This window comes from Pseudoliparis swirei, chromosome 6, assembly GCF_029220125.1.
Source record: "Pseudoliparis swirei isolate HS2019 ecotype Mariana Trench chromosome 6, NWPU_hadal_v1, whole genome shotgun sequence".
NCBI classification, from domain to species: Eukaryota; Metazoa; Chordata; class Actinopteri; order Perciformes; family Liparidae; genus Pseudoliparis; species Pseudoliparis swirei.
In genome coordinates, this window is record NC_079393.1 from 9254792 (window position 1) to 9272241 (window position 17450).

General features: G+C 40.5%; 2 protein-coding genes across 2 annotated transcripts; both read right to left on the reverse strand.

Moving 5' to 3' along the window:
- Window positions 1–1392: 1392 nt before the first annotated feature.
- LOC130194958 (galanin receptor 2a) lies at window positions 1393–2316 on the reverse strand. The gene has a single exon (XM_056416186.1). The coding sequence runs from the start codon at window positions 2314–2316 to the stop codon at window positions 1393–1395; it is 924 nt and encodes a 307-aa protein (XP_056272161.1).
- Window positions 2317–4984: 2668 nt separating this feature from the next.
- On the reverse strand, window positions 4985–7059 carry pthlhb (parathyroid hormone-like hormone b). Its single transcript, XM_056417171.1, has 3 exons — window positions 6797–7059; window positions 6492–6610; window positions 4985–5935 (listed from the first exon to the last, which is right to left on the reverse strand). Exons 2-3 carry the CDS (start codon window positions 6593–6595, stop codon window positions 5503–5505), a joined length of 537 nt encoding a protein of 178 aa, XP_056273146.1. The 5' UTR covers window positions 6596–6610; window positions 6797–7059; the 3' UTR covers window positions 4985–5502.
- Between the last annotated feature and the right edge of the window lie 10391 nt (window positions 7060–17450).

The following is a 17450-nucleotide window of genomic DNA, read 5'->3' on the forward strand; positions in this document are numbered from 1 at the left end:
ATCATTACCAGTGGCTCTGTTGCAAAGGAGATGGCAGCAGGAATATTCAGAGGTAATGGGTAGATGCATACACAACTTAAGAAACCTCACATGATTATTGCTTTTTAACTTGATTATCAAGCTGGGGGAGCACCTGCTGCTGGTAGATTTCCTATAATAAGCAGGAAATGCCTACAGGATATCAGAAAATGAGGGATAAGCAGGTAGCATCAAGTGCAAAGTTAAAAATGAATTAACTTTGAGAAGGGTTTAGTGAGCATTGCAAATAGACATATTGGATCTAAAAAAAAAAAAATTCCAAATTCAAGTGATGCAAAAAATATGATGATTAACAATGAACAGACCAAATGAGATGACAAAAAACGATAAAATAATCAGATATAAATTTAAAAACTATTATATAAAAGTTCATATTTTCTTTATTGTTTATGAATAATGTTGGTCTGTTCAGAGGTTGCAGTGCAGTTGCTGCACTCTGAAGTACATTCACTAGGTTTACCTAAAGCGCCCCAGCACATGTTCTTCATTGCTTCACCAGATCCGACATGCTGATGACGGTCTGTACAAGTTAGTCCAGCTGCCCTTGCTGTATGCTAAAGAGAAGGCCAAAAGTCAGGGGCCAAACTGACGGAGGGAGGGGCAGGCTGTCTCCTATTACTGCAGCGGCCGCCTGTACTCAGCCAGACTTGTTATTCCCTTTCCCAATCGGTTTGCTTTCTTTGGAACAACAACACTTGCGCCATCGCCTTCTTCTTACTTCTCTCCCACGCCGACCTTTAGGCCTATAGCTGCCTAAGAGCAAAGTGGGAAGTCAGGTGTGTCTTGATCCACCCAGGTCCACCCAGATCGTCCCATTGAGTGCAGCCATAATATTATAATAGAATACATATTATATCCGGTTGTTAAGAATTTTAATTGCAAAAATGTACTTCAGAGAAAGCGTTGATACACATTCACATTCATTTCCGACATGTCGCATTGTTAAAATATTTTTGGGAGAAATACAGCCAGACTTTTGACCATTTACCTTTCTAGCTAGCTACTGTAGCTATATAAATGATAGGCTATCGACAGTCACCAGAGAAGTTAAAAAATATTGGCATGTTGGCACCGGTTTTCGGTACCCAACCCGAACATTGGGTGTAGTTGAGCGTAAAAATAAATCCTAAAGCATGCATTATTTTACCTGTCTTCTGATTTGAACATTTATACCACAAATATGTAGGTAAATTCTGTAAAATAATCACAAACATATTGTGTGTAATTGTTTACAATAATATGTTATTGACCACGTCCAATAATATATTATTGCAAACAAAAGCAATTGATTTGTAGGACCAATAAATATAAAAGGGTGTCCCTAAATGCCACCAACTCACTGCTCAGCTGTATTTAAATACTGTCTGTGGTGATGCTGATGACCTGTGGCTGCACTCTGTTCCTGTTACAGCTGAAGAGCCAGGCTGCCCTCCTGTGGCGGTAGCGCTTTGACAGCAGCACGTAGAGCACAGGGTTGACACAGGGGTGCAGGTACTGCAGCACAGTACAGATGAAGTAAAATATCTCCCAAGCCTGTCCATGGCGATACTGCCCCAGGTACACGCACAGCTCCAGCACATAACCAGGCAGCCAGCACACTGAGAAGGTAGCAGCAGCCAAGAACACCATGACAGAGGCACGGCGGGTGTTCCTGGCACTGGACACCGACATTACAGGGCTCTTGTGGAGAAAAACAGCCAGTCGGACATAATTAAAGGCGATGACCAGCATTGGAACAAAATAGTAAAGAACAAACTGGCTCACCACTACTTGGTAGTGGTGCTCATGAATGGTTGGAAGGCAGAAGGTGAAGTTGGCCAGGCTTGGGCCCAAGCTCTCTTTGGTGGCAAACATTCGCAGTGGCAGGCTGATGAAGAAGCTGAGGGCCCAGACCAAGACAAACATGAGGATGACCAGGTCCATGGTTGGCGGCTGGTACGGGTTGGTGATTATCATGGCACGGGTCACGGACACGGCACACAGCGAGTAGGTGCTGGCCGCGAGGCTGAAGGCCAGCAGGAACTGGTAGACCTTGCAGGATGTGTCACCCAGAGGCCAGGAGTAACTGATGGCAGAGTGCAAGGTGAAGGGGATAAGCAGGAGGGTGAGGAAGTCGGCCAGAGTCATACTGAGAAGGAGGATGTCGAGGCGGTTCTTGCGCAAAGTGTTGTACTTTGCAAACAAAGAGAAGACCAGCAGGTTGGCACAGAGCCCAATGCACAGGATCACTCCACAGATACAGGCAAAGATCAGCACGTAGGTATTGGGAACAGCCATATTATCGCTGACTCGACATCACCTTTCAAATATAAGAACACAAACTCATTATTTTATGTTTGAGATTAGTTGATTGACAAATCTATTGTTTCAACAACAAATCTGAAGTTTTGCAGGGTCCAGGTTTTTAAGCTTTTTTTTTGTTTCTTTGTTAGTTGTGATAGTGAACTTAATATTTTGGGGGGTTTAGACTATTATTTAAAAAGCAAGCCAAAAAACATCATATTGGGGTCTGAAAGAAATAAAAACATAGTTTAATTGACAAAATATCAAAAATATTTTTGTTTTATTGTTGCTCTATTTGTGTGAAAGAGCAAAGTTACATTTGTGTAACATGTCAGCTTTCTTTCTCGCATAACCAAAATTACTTTTTAAGTTTATCAAATAGTATCTGAAAGGCTAATGCCACCAAAACACATGATGCAATATCAAATATAAGGTACATGGCTTTTACATAGCAACAGCAATATGTTTGTCTGCTTAGATACAACACTTTATTTAATCAACATTTTGCCAGCTACTCTTCTTACACTGCTGTATATTTCAACAGATAGTGTAAATAACGAGCACAGGTGTGTGTGTCGTACTAAAATAGTGCCCAGTGTAGAAGTTCATCATGTGGAGGTACTCACCGTCATCGTTCCAGTGGTATTTTCAGGTTCATGTTTGTGAGTTAGCTATCCTCAAAAGCTTCTATTTCAATGGCGTCCATCCTGTTAAACTGGACTGACAAAGGGAGAGGTGGCAGCCTCTCAGGACTCATTACCAAGTGTGATGGGATAATGTGGAGGGAAGAAAGGCAAACATCACTTGGGTCAAATTTATTCTGGTTGACTTGGTTTAAAGAGAAACAACCTCAGACCAGCTGCTCAGGAAACGGTGATATACTACACATGCCTGTTTTGTTATAGGAGTATCTATGTGTGTCTTTAGTCTTTTAGTTACAGTTACACTCGACATAGTGAACCTTTTGTCGGACTATATCAGCCTTTTTAGAACTATACAAATACCCTATATCGACTGTTTCTGTTTGTAAATGTTGTACTGACCTTTCCTGATCTATAAAGCCTCTTTGTTTTAGGTGATTTCATGTACACTGTATAAAATATATTAAAATAATTAGCACTCTAAAGAAAAAGGGACAAATCCATTGATCACGATTCCTTTTTCTCCCCTTCTCTGGAGATATTATTGTCTCTCTCCATTGTTTGATTGATTTCTTCGATGTGAGCTCCAGGCTCCTGACACCGGCTTTATCAGGCTTTCCACAGCATTTATGACTCTGTGTCGGCTAATGGCCTTTGTGTATACTGCTGCTCTTAGCACAGGATATAGCTGATGCATTTGCTAACCCCTCCATTACCAGTGTCTCTGCCTTCAGTCAGCAGCCGCTAAAGATGCCACATGTTCTCAAATGGGACATTAACGGCTTCATTGTGCTCTTGTTCGCGCCCAAAAGTCAGCGAAAATATTGACATTGATATTTTCTTTTTAATCGTTAGGTTAAAAAACTTGTTTCAACCCAAATCTTGAATGTCTTATTTATTTCACTAGAGCTCTAAGTAAGGCTAAATAGCATGATGAAATACACAAACCTGGACCTCAAGATTTTCACAAAGACATTTCATCAGGACCGATATCTACTGGGGATTAAACTCACGGTCCCCCCGTTTCCCCTTTATTATTTTTAGCCACTTCATGAAGAGGCCTCCAGCTCTCTTCATAATCAATTTAAGATTTTAGGGATAAAATGGTTAACTGACCATACTGCAGATTAGTCTGTTTTGTTATCATACTCTATGTATTTCCAATGGAGTATATCATCCTTATAATTTGAAATGCAATCATGGGAGGGTGAAGAAGTTCTGACTTTAGGTTTACAACTAGGCTAACTATTTATTTTCGTGACCAATAAATCGTCTTGTATTATGACATCTATTATACTATCACAAATGTCGATCTAAGTAATGTTTATCATTTTTTATTTACTTAAAAATCCATAAAAGGGATCAACCTATAATCTAAATATCTGTATTTTATTTTATCTCTCCCTGTCTTTCGGCTTGCTGCAGTAGTCGTTAACGGTGTTCAGGCATACACCGATTACATTTGCCTACTTGTCCACTTTAGTGCCCACATTCATGAAATACACAACTTTTAATTCGTAAAATACCAAGCTGATGTCTGCATAGCTCCGATGTATATACTGACGTGTCTGCTCAGCAGAGAGAGTAGCAGTAGTCATAGACAAATATCTTTTCTTGTAGAACTATGGTGTTATCGGTAACGCTGATGAAAATGTCCTCGCAGTAACTTCATTTCCTATCATAAATCAGGAGTTGCACACTTGAGCCACATATGACTTGTGAACAGAGACACCATGAATAAAATATATTCTAATGGTTACACTTTTAATTTTTGATTAACTGGAAACATGTACAGTATGCCCTCAGTGCATGGTGAAGAACATTAAATGAGTCTGAGAGACCCTGATTTTGGCTTGTTCTATAAAAATATACTATAATATGAAATGGTGGGAGTGGATTTGATGAAGCATCCAATAAGTTACAAGTCCCTGGGGAATCTAAGTTGGGAAAGGAAAGCAGAACCATCAAAAAGAAACATCAACATTGAACTCAACCACAAAAGAACATGTACAGGATATAACTAAAGTGCATTATGGAATTTAGTCAGCAGCACCATGATACATTCACAAAATAAATACACACATTCAAAGTGAAATAAATTATGGAAAGACAGTTCGAACAGATGTTTGCAGTGAACCGTTTGTATGTACAATAACTAAGTTCACGATAGTCAACATGGAGCCAAACAAAAGTAGACCACTCAATTTTTAGAAGTTGCATCATTTTCAGGCAATAAATATTTCCTCCTATGATCAACTCGTGCACACAGTTGGTTAGAGATGACAACATATGGCTTTGTTTTGAAGTCAGTCGAAGTTACAGATTCCTACAGATGTTCCAAAAATAAATATGGACCTAAGAAGATGTTATGAAGATAATTCACACAAAAAACGTTGTGATCAAAAATATAAACACAGCAAAATGTTATCATACAAGAACAAACCCAGGGCGTAATATGAAGTGACTGAGTCAGCCGTGAGTAGAGTCTCTCAGATCCCAGTCGAGCTGAACCGACGTCAGTGTCTTAGTGCAGTACCATTCAAAGGCTACTGGGAGTCTCTTTGCCGGGGCACTGCCGCCTTCGTGGCTCCTTTGTTGTGACGGACCGTGCCCGCCTCCGCTTCTTGTCACTCTCTCTACGTCGGCCTAACCTCGCCTTTTTTTTCCTCTTGGTGGCCACTTTAAGTGGCTGGTCCTTATAAGCCAGAGCCTTGTTGGTCTCCTGTGGCAGGTTAGGGCCCTCTCTGTCCAGCCTGAACCGGTCAGGGAGGTTCTTTGTGGCCCCTGGAGGCTTCTCATGCAGGGCATTCCCGCTGAATGTTTGGCTCTGGGTTCTGCTCTGCACAGGGAGAACTCGCTCATCGGCTGTGTGCACCTCCTCCAGCAGCTCCTGCAGCCACATGCGGCGCTTGAACTCCTGCAGGGAGCGGCCTTTGTCGTGCATCAGCTGGGCGTGGCTCACTGACCTCTTCCTTAATGCATGAAAATGAAGAGAAAAATGTAGTCAGATTAACGATGGAGGTTGCAATAAAGCTAATAGATAAATCCTAAACGTGCATTTTGCAACACAAAGTTAACTTTTCCCTAAATCTGTCAAAAATCTATTTTTCTTTTCTGATTATCAGTGAGATAATTAAACCAGAAGTCCTCATTTCAAAGTTATCCACAACTATATAACTTTAACATTTGTGGAGCAGTGTTGGAAGACATGGAAGTTGAAATGTGGTCAGAGACCAGAACACTTCAGTTGCAGTAGGTGGCAGCATAAACAAGTGTGTTAGAGCCATCACTAATCTGAAGTCCAGACCCCAAAAAGACAGAGTTGAAACAGAGAAAACCTCCCGTACCTTTTTGATTTAATCTGATTAATCAACTGTGGATGTATTTTCTAATCCAAACAAGAATCTTTCAAACGTAGTGCCTCAGTTATTTGAAGTATTCACTAGTTTTCCCTTTTCAAGCTCCACTTTGCCTAACATTTTTGTCACTTTTCTATTGTCATCAAAATGTATATAAAGGATAACTCACATTCTGCTACTAACTGCAGCAACTGGTCTCCCATCAAGAGTCACTGGGAAGCACAGCAAGAACACAGCCAGACTCCACTGATGAAGCATGACTATAGAGCACATCCTTAAGCCCAAAATCTGAAGAACACAAGAAATAGTACATCAGTCACTTCAATGAATAAAGTAAAGTTCTCTTCAATAGATTGTCAGAAGCAGTGTCGGAAACTGAAAAACGACACCGCTCCTGAGTACGTCAGTTGTTCATGGCAGCTTTACTTGTGCCAACAAACAGTTTATTAAAGTAAAAGAGAAACTTTGACTTACATATTTACAGTGAAATCCACAAAAAGGTCGGTCTGCAAGATAATAAGAGATGAGCTCGTTGCAAAAAATGATTTACAAAGTAAAAAGAAAAATGATTCTTCCAAATAGAACCTGGCCAGTTCAAAACGTGTGTCCAGATCGGTGAGCAGGCAGCCTGGGGAAATCCCCCTTCACTCGGCTCCATTCATTTGCCTCCCAACAGGGTGGGTTGAGCTATTTATTTCTCCCCAGCGTCCCAATTGAAAGAGAGATAAAGATGGAAAGAGCAGCAGCAGCAGCAGCCCATCAGCTGCAGAGCTGCCACTCCACCCAGTGTTGCAGTAATCTCATGAAGAGTAATGATGAAGCATCTTCTCTGGTGGCCGCAGCCGGAGAGCAGAGCGGAGAGGGGTTTTACAGTCCAGCTCTGTGTGGGTCTGTCTGAGAAAGGCACAGTGAGAAAGTCAAACTCCTCTTTGGGTGAAGAAGGCACTACCTTAGCCCCTACCCATTAAGTCCAGTCCTAACACCCTTCCCTCTCTCCCTCTCCCCATCCCCATCCCTTCACACACACCTGCTGTGACAACAAGCTAGCACCCACACAACATCCACAACACCCCACAACAAAGAGTATACTTTACAACAGTTCAATTTGAATCAATTTGCACTAAATAAAGTCCACTAATTATTTAATCATAAAGAGGTCAAAAAATGACAGGTGTCCACCAATGGAGGTAATCATGGGTTACCAAGCAGAGTGCATAAGGGGAGGGGCAGAGTTACTCCAAAGTAAACAGCCAGGCTCAACCACATTCCCAGGGGAGAATGACCATAACCTCAGAGAAACCCAACCCACAGCTTCTCACTGCAGACCATTCAATTCACCTCCACTCTGCCTCAGCAAACCAGCTCACCACCGAATGGTTACAGTGGGCTCTGAGGTATCTCTCATATCCAGCTAATAAAGAAAGTGGAGAACTTTGCATTGAGGCGGCCATATACAATCCCATGTTCACTGTTTATGTGTAGGTGATGAAACCAGTCTCGAGCATGTCGAATTTACTAAAAACAAACATTTCAGGTCGGCAGTCTGACGGCAGCTCGTGTGTGGCTCACCTGTATTTTTAGTAGCACATTGATTGACAGCACTACATGACCAAGTGTGGAAGAATGTGCAGCAAGGGCAGGGCGATTTTTCTGTATCTTCTAATGTTTTATACAGTTGAACAGGGAATTATTTTCAAGTATTGGTCCAGTTTGAAATTTCTGATTTGTCCTGAGTGGAACATACAAGGTTCAAGGTTCAAGGTTGTTAATTTGCCATTTGTGCGTAGACCAACAGTCCAGACACATTGGAATTGTTTTGCAGGGCTCTCCGAGTCAACAGAGGTACTAACACACTATAATAATAAGAAGAAGAAGACAAATACATATTAAAAAAAACACTGAACATATGGTGGTAGAATGTACAGTATTAAGTACAGTTTTTTTTTAAACAGGTTATCAACATAAAAAAGAAGAGGGCAGAGGTTAATAAATAGATAAATAGGCTAGTGCTGAGTGCTGTTCCTAGCTTGTGAAAAGAATATTATAAATATACATACAATATTTCATGGCAATATGTCCCACATTTGTTAAAATATTCAAGCATAAGCTGAAGTCCTTGACAAACCGACAGACTGTTACCGTCCTGAGAGACTGCTATCGTGGTTAAACATGCCTTGTCCAATGCAACATCCATTTCAGCCTGCAATGTTTGATCTGAAACATTTTCCTTGAACCGAACGCCATATGTTGCTCCACTTTGTGATCTTGAATTTAACAATTGGCAAATTATTTCCCCATCTTTCATGATCGGTACAACACGGACATGTTCTCCTGGAGTGTGTTCAAAATTATCCCTCAGGAAAATATAATTGAACTAAAATGAGAGATAACAACAAGAACACGAGTCCCTCAGTTGCGGTTCGAGTTAATTTAGGTCTGGCAGCAGATTGTTCTCAAACCAGTTAAATGTTGTGATTCATTTCTAGGTCATGACCTATCAGTGGAAGAGAAATAGTACAGTCTGTGCTGATGCACTAAGTACTTTTGCAAGGAAATTCTGCCTCCGTCCTACCATTGTTCTCTTGATTTGAATCAACACCAGGGTTGAGCCACGTTAGTGATGTGGCTCTAGGGTTATCAGCGCTGGTCTGTCCCCCTATTTAGTCAGACTGAAATGTATCATGACACATTTGCTGCATCGCCTTGGCATTGTGTCCAGACTGTCACGATCCCCAGAGGATCAACCCTCCTGGCTTTGGTGATCCCCTGCTTCACTTTGTGCCACCGGCAGGTTGAGTTTAACTTTCTGCAAAAGTTGAGGTCCCCGGAGGTTGAATTCTGATGAATTTTACGATCTCACGACTTTTCTTGTAACGCCGTCCACAGGTCACAGAGTTCGCTGATTCATGAAAAATGGATACTTTTCCCCCAGCGCCACCAGGAGTTTGGCATGTGTAGTTTTGAGTGATATGTCTCAACAACTATTTCATGGATTACTATAATATTTGATGTTACTCTCTGAAAGGTTTATTATAATTTTTGTGATCCCTCAGGTCAACATTTCTAATACTTTGGTTTATGATCAAATACAAAACTAATGGCATTTCCATCTGCTTTTACCTGTACTTTGTGTTTAGTGCCAACAAGAAAATATTAGCATGATAATGCGCTAAACTATAATGGTGAATATGTTTAACATTAAACCTGCTGAATGCCAGCATGTTACCTTATTGTTATGAAGGATGTTAGCATGTAGCTCAAAGAAAGCACCACGGTAACTTTTTATTTATAGCCTCAGACTTTTCATTTTTCCATTTAATATGTTTAAGGTTTTTTAAGTTTAGGAGTTTGTTTATTGCTGAATATTCCCAGTCTTACCTGTTTTATTATTGTAATGCAATACTGCAACATTTCCAGTGGAGCATAGATACACTGGGTCTTTGCCTTTTTTTGTAGGTATTCAAAGTTAAAATTGTTCGTGAGCTGTTCAAGATGAATACAGTCCATTCAAAAATCCAGAGTCATTTATGTGGTTACTGCACCTACTTACACTGTTTTACTGGATGGAATAACTTGCATTACTCCTCATGAATAAAACCCATAAATTATTTCTGTGAGCAGTGATGATTAGTAGAATCACTTCAGGCTAGACTGTAGACCAGTTGGTGGTAAATTACTTAATAGAGGGCTCAGTATTTTACAAGCAGTCATGATTCAATTCAGCAAGGGGTCCAGAAGGGGTTTGGGGCTGGGGCAAATATATGGCAGACCCCCCTGCTGTCTCCAAAACTCAGCTTTCTTTGGTTTCCAGCGAGTCTGCCTCAAACTTCGAACACTTTAACATTCGGGAGGGAAAAAAATACCTCATTTTATTCCATTCTGCAAAGACTTTACCTGCAAAAAAATATTTCCAAAAAAAAATCCCATTTCCTGGCAGACAGCAGCGAAGGGAACAGGAGCCAGGAAAGCTGCTTTTGATTCATGCTAAATTGCACTCTCAACACAGAACAGTACTCCTGTCCGATTTTCATCCTTTTCACACTGCACCTACTTCACACATTCAAAACGTATTCACCCACCCTCCTCTTGCAAGCATCCAACTCTCTCTCTCTCTCTGCATCCAGAGAAAGACCTTTATTTCATTTATAATGTTAGACTTTAGTATCTATTTTTGGATGTGCTGTACCCATTGCCTCTTATTGGCTCACCCAATTATGTCATACGTCTTAGTGTTAGTTGCAGCAACAGTTCCTGCTTTTGTTGTCGGGTAACAATTCAGAGTCACCATGTACTGGGCATGTACATTAGTCAGTGTTACAGTAATACCCACACAAGTTACTATTTTTTTGTATTACTATTTTGCGCCACTCCTCTTTCTGAACTATATCCCAGCCGAAAGTGACATTTTAACCTTCTGGTGAAGGCATGTAAAATAAAAACATCCAAAGTCTAAATAAATAAGTATTCACTGGCGACTATGTTAAACATGACATTCAATGAATTTATAGAACACCTAAATTATCATCTGGAACCATAGATTTATCTGCAAAAAACAGAATCCAAGGTTATACAGTTTATTTGATAATGGTCCCTTTATGATGTACTAAGGGCTTTGATCGCTTGGCCATTTGTTCACATGAGAACTTCAGGTTTGTTATCCTGGAAAACCTCACTTGAAAAATGACTTCTGCAGAGTTACTTTCCCCTCATAATGGTTTTTCAACGATGAGTTATTGTATGGGCCGTTTCACCAAATTCATTTGAGGCATTCTTCATAATGTCGTATTGTGGGGAGTTGGAGGAGTTTTTTCTTCTTCTAATCATTCACACCTTCCAATCATAACTGTCTTCCAAGGAATGCTCTTTATTTGTCTTTTACCTTCTTCTGGTTCAGCTATTTTCAACAGCTCTCCTACTCGGGCAGCGTTTCTTTTTCTCATAAAAGCTCAGGAGATGAAATTTTAAATTGATGCTCTCTGTTTTCTTTTCGGTTGGTGGTTTATTGTTGCTTAAAATGTGTCTCGCTAAATTTGGACGTGAAATCATCAGTGGCAGAAAAGAGCTCTTCATCAAATAGCTTTAACATTTTGTAGACTTCCAGTGCCTTTGTTTAATCAGTGATGTATTTAGATGGAAAACTCTAGAAATGGAAATCAATTGTTTTAATGTTTCCATCAATTCATTCTTAAGAATGTAATCACTAAGCCAGGCTGTTATATGTGTGTGGGGCTGTAAATGGTTACTTACTTTGTTTATTTATCTGAAACAGACCAGTGTTTCAAACACGTGTTCAGATTTTTTCATATTTTCAGACCACTTCCATCTGTCGAAGACCATGAGATGTTATGGAAAGCTTTATAATAAGCTAGGAAGCAGGTTTGGAGTTTTAGATTCTTGGCGAAACAACATATTTTATATTTGTATAATGAGAATGATTATATTTCCAATGTATATTGATTATATTTCCAATGTAAATATTGATTACATTTCCAATGTATATATTCTTATAAATATATTGGAGCAGCTGGCAATGATGAATGTGTATCAGGAATATTCTCAAAATAGTTGGCAATTAATTTCCTCTAATTCAAATATTCAATTAAGAGTCCGTTTCAGCTTTATAATGTTTAAATAATTGAAAAGGAATCCTGTTTGCTCTGAACTATTGAAAGAACATAATTCTCAGTTAAAAACAATAATTTTTAGTACGCCATTACATGTTCACATTCATTATATTGCACACATTTAAATTTACAAGTTTTGAGTCAATGTTTCCAACTGTAAAAGCAGACTTTTAGTTTTTGAGAGCCACAATGGACAATGAACAGTTTAGTCAGGATGTCAGAGAAGGGTCACTGCTCCACACTTTAAGAGGCATACATCCTGAACATTACCTAATTCCTGCTCAGGGTTACCCAAACAGGCCCTCCTCCGTCACGCATTTACTTGATCTGAAAGTAGCTGCAAGATTTGTCTGTTCCTGTTTCTACTGCTTGATATATGATAATCCTCCACAGGTAGCGCTTTGAGGCTGATTTCATATTTATAACTAGATTCTTTTTCAGCATTGACCATAAATGTCAAGCTCCTGGAGACAGTGAGTCGGGGAAGTCCTACTAGGACAAAAGCATGTTGTACTCAGTCTAGAGCACAGGTACATTAAATCATTATATTTCAGGCAGGAAATATCTGCCACTGGACATTTTGCCTGTAAATTGTATTTCTAAGAAGAAATGATTCCTGCCCAGCTCATCTGAACCGGAGTGTTTTTACACTCATCTATTCAATGTTGGAGCTTGTTTCTGGTGAAAACCATTAATATTGTTCCTCTTATGATTAAACTGTGCGTTTGATCATGCCCAAGATGAGATTTAGAGTGATTCAAAAAGCAGAAAAACAAGTCCAGAGCCCAAGTCTTTGACCTGGCCATATAAGGTGGCCACCACATTAGCATTTCTCTCTTGGCAGATGTTTATGGTTGGGTGTCTGACTGTGGCCAGCCTCTCTGCAGTGGCCCTGTCCTCTGGGCTCTGAGGATGGGGGGGGGGCTTATTCCGTAACCCTTAACCCCCCCCCCCCCCCCCCAACCTAAACCACAAGCTGCCCCATGTCTGATGCCCCCCTCTCACTCTCCTTACCTCAGAGGCAGACCCCAGACCAGCTAAACACAGTCTGAAACCCCACATAGTTACCACACAGCCACCACCAATGGCCGCCACCCTCCTGCCGCTGACCTATCACCCAAAACATTACCATAAACTTCTACCCTGCTGCCAAGCCACACACACAGCAGAGCTCACATTCAGACTCATGCACTGCTCGTCCATGTAAAGATAGCTCTGTCTGAGGGGAGAAAGTGGAGATGGTGTAGCGGGCTAAGCGCTCTCGGTTATGATGGCGTTTTACACGCAACATAAAACGGTGGTGTTTTGTGGCTTGTGGTGATGCCGTGGCATCGCCTGTGGAACAGACTTCTGCCCGCTGCAGCAACTACTGTGCAGTAGTTGAGGCTGATGAAAACAATGTGTCCGCTAGTGTGTCAAGCGCTTTGAAAACATGCCACAAGTCTGCGTGCCGCGCGTCTTTTTCACGCTTGACAAGCCGTGCCGTTTTAAGTCGCCTCGGTCTCTGTGAAAATTGAAGAATCAATAGAGGTCTGATTGAGAAGACCACACACACACATGGTGTTACGGTAATGACGAGCCGAGTCTGTTTGTTTGCATAAGTGAAGAGCAGGCTCAAATCGTTAATGAGTGCTTTGCGTCCAGCGTGCAACCACAGCTAAGCCAGTGGGTCAACAAGGTTGGCCAAACTAACCACTGTGTGTGTTTCTGTGTGTGGGGGTTTGGGTGTGTGTGTGTGTGTGTGTGTGTGTGTGTGTGTATATATGAGGGAGAGTGAACATGTTTCTGCATGTCCTTGAAAAGTTTTTTAAAAAGTAATATTTTTTTTGTAGGCCTACGTGTTAATTTGCTCTTACGTCATCTATAAGCACTCGCTGTAATGTTTCTATATTTAACATCATTCTATATTTACTTGTGCTCTGACACACAGAAAGTTGTGTTTCCCCTTAGAGAGAAGAGAGAGAAAAAAGCTTCACTTGAAATTTCCAAATCGTTATAATGCACAGTGTGAGCCAAGTGCACTTCACCAGCTCAAAGCTGATCCATTTACTGTAAACGAGCTTGTCTCTGTTGGTTTCCTGACCAATTACTGTACAGGGAACTTAGGTCCTGTATTTATTTATCCATAGGTTATTTTAAATGGACTGCACTCAATGCAGAGGCCTTGTTGAGCGGTCTTGTCCTTCCAGCCTGCCCTGGGACATGCTAGCAGTGCTTGGCAGACAGACACGGATGCTGAAGGCAGCCTCTGGACAGACTTATCCTGCGTCAAGCGGGGCCACCCGCTTTGTGCTCACCAGGCCCACGGTGACTGGCACGGCGCTCTCCTGCCTCAGTTTATACCGCTCACTTTTCTGCTGCTGCAGGGGAACTGGAGAACACTGTGCACTTGTTAACGCTGTGTGACCATGAAAGGGTATCAAGAGAATAGGAAGTCTCAAACCATTTTCCTACATTATTTAGCAAGAATTTAAAAAATATAGTATGTACATTTAGTCTGAGTGGTGGTCTTAAATCCAACATGAGTAAAAGTAATGAATTGATAAACTTGTAGTGGAACAAATAGTTGATTTATAGATTAGCTGATATTTTATTTATTTATTATAAATGAATTTTTCAAGCAAATATTTTTTTGTTCCAGTTTATCAAATGTGACAATTGGCTGCTTTTCTTTGTCTTGCAGTATCGACAACTGGATTTCTTTGGGTTTTGAATTTCTTTGGTAAGTAAGTTCACTACAACTTCTACAATCTTGGGCATTTAAAAATAAGTCCTGACTATTTATTATTCATAGACGCAACGATTAGTCATTCAAGAATACATTTTAAAAATTTAAATAATTGAATGAGGAAATAAAACTTTTAAGGATGTCTGGGATGTGTTTGTGCCACAAAAGTTGGATAATTCATCTTACTGGTGAAATCTTGAAAAACAAGATGAGAAACAATACAATGAAACTGGGGCACTGCAGCAGCTGCTGGGAAAGAGAAACGAAGCACAATTTAAGTTGTGTGGCTGTCGCAAAGAAGGAGCCAGACTCACTGGTGCTAAATAGAGGGATATGTCATCTTTGATCATTTATTATAATTTGGTATTTTTCAGTGTGTGGTCTCGCAGACGTCTCTTCGTAAAAGGAACCGTTACATCTGTAATATTCAAAGATGGGATTTGTTATTTTATTGAAAATACTTTCCAGTTGGTTTATAAAGCTAAAATAGTCAAATGTGGTGAACAATTACACCACGCTCTTTTACAGAAGGCCACATATTGTTCAGACATCACCAAGCGTAGACTTCACCAAACATAGACAGACAGACTTTTAAAATGTAATTTGCTCTATCATCAAAATTATGTTTTCTTGTGAGACACAATAAATTAGAGCAGCACTTTAAATATGAGAGGACACTATTTAAGGAATATCTACGGCTCTTCAGATCTACACTAGAAATAACACTGTTAACAAGCTTCTTTTTTTACGGTTAAAATGGCTCTATTCGAACATAAATGCAGTGAAATAACTCTTAAAAACAGACACTTGACGAAAACATAAAATACCTTAACTAAACAAACAAATTAAATGAAAACAAGGAAAAATACAAATATAATTTAACTATAACGTATTGTATGTCTGACAGTAAAGTGAGAGAGTTGTGTTTTACTTTTATATATGATTGTATAACTGTACCACTATAAACATGTGCAACATGTACAGTAAATGCGCACAACATATAGGTCAAACGTCACCTTCTGTCCGTGGAGCTGTGAGAAGGACACTGAGCTTGTGATTTGTTAGAGATGATGTAATTTCAACACAGGTCGCAGTATCCCAATTATGGATTGGTCCTTAAGAATTGTCAGTCATGTTTCCTTTAAATCTTTACAAGGCACCGTTTTAAAGAAAGTGGGTCTGTAATTCATTCTTTTTCAGATTGGGTTCACGCAGAGAAAAATATCCCCACCCTCTGAAGCAAAACACTTTTTCTTTCATAAATTGAAAACATGTGCTCGGCGTCGATGATGTAAATGTTCAAAAGTGTTAATTCACTAATGAACAGTGAGTCCATTAGACATTTGATTACATACTCCGGGCAGCAGATAAGTCAACACAGAGTGTAATTCAAACATGGGTTCTGGCCAGGCGGCTTGTTTTCTGTCTGACTGTGGTTTTTCCAACAGTCTAAATCCATGAAGCGGATTTGCTCACAACAGCCAACATATTTCTCCAATCTGCATCCCCTTGTAAAGCAAAGGAAGGAAGGCAGAGTTCACAACTGTTGGTTTTGTGCTGCCCACGGTCTGGCAACCCTGTAACATAAGGCCAGGCTTTCATTGCCTCGCCACTGCGTGAGCAAAAAGAAATTAGCTTTTAAAAGTTTGTTTTGTAAGAGTTGTAAATAAAGCGACACTGATTCAGACCTACATCCCCCTTTCTTTTAGATGGTGTATGGCTTATGTGGGTGGCTTTGGAAATACTGAGGCATGCTGAATATGTTTATATTACACTGTCCCCGAGGAGAGTTGAGCTTTGTGGTGCAGATGAATTACAGGGGGAAAAGAGCTGCTGTAGACCTTTTAAAGTTCAGTGTTAATGGTGGGAGTGAAGTGGCTGTGTAGGTGTGATATGTTCATTTCACAGGTCGCTGGTATTTCTGTCCACAACAATGAAGGGTCGGGGGGGATTCCCACACCAGCTCAACAATGATAGTGTTTTTGCTGAAGATACAGAGTTTAAAGCTGCACTAATCACAAGTTGTATGTAAAAGGGTTCCTAATTCTTCATTTCTCCTCAGCTCTACGGAGCGTTGCAGCATCTTCCAGCTCATTGTTTTGGTTTTTAGAGCTGTTAACTGCTGAAAGTTAGATGAGAAAATGTATACCACTACGTATGTCTTTAAAGTAAAAATGAAGATACCACCACTCAGCTTAGCTTTGCAACTGATGCAGCTCGTCTAACTCGCACTGAAAGTAACAAAACCCTCCTGACAGCACCTCTAAAGCTCAGTAGTTAACGCTGTATATCTTGAACTATTTATTCTAGGATTTGGTGGGGAACAAAACATAGCTAGTGAAAAGTGGACTTCAAGGTGCAGAATTGGGAGCATTTCGATTGCCTCTCAACATGTCAACCGGCTCATAACTAATGGCGCAAACTATACGACAAAAGTGCTGACAGAGCTAACAGCTTGTACCTGAGGTGGAACCAAAGGTCGAGTGCTATAATTATAATAATTGTGACAATGCTGTCGGTCCGGGGCGGCATTACTAGCTGTAACTGCGTGAGCCAGTGAGGCACGCTCGCATGTACTAAATGAACTCAAACTGTCACGATGGGATTAGGGTGGACCCAAATGCACGACTCAGGAGACAATAATGCAAATAGAGATCCTTTACTGAGAGCGTCGTCAGGAACAGAACAGACAGAATAATCAAACACACTGTGGAACGCTCGAGGGCTTGGTCGGAAAAACACAAGACAATCTGGCAGAGGACAAGTGCAAGTGAGG

Bases quoted from the DNA above. Each gene is read 5' to 3' on its own strand.
- LOC130194958 (XM_056416186.1), bottom strand. From the start codon at position 2,316: ATGGCTGTTCCCAATACCTACGTGCTGATCTTTGCCTGTATCTGTGGA.
- pthlhb (XM_056417171.1), bottom strand. From the start codon at position 6,595: ATGTGCTCTATAGTCATGCTTCATCAGTGGAGTCTGGCTGTGTTCTTG. The intron at 5,936-6,491 runs GTGAGTTATCCT...TCATGCATTAAG, and splicing joins GCTGCAGTTAGTAGCAGAAT to GAAGAGGTCAGTGAGCCACG.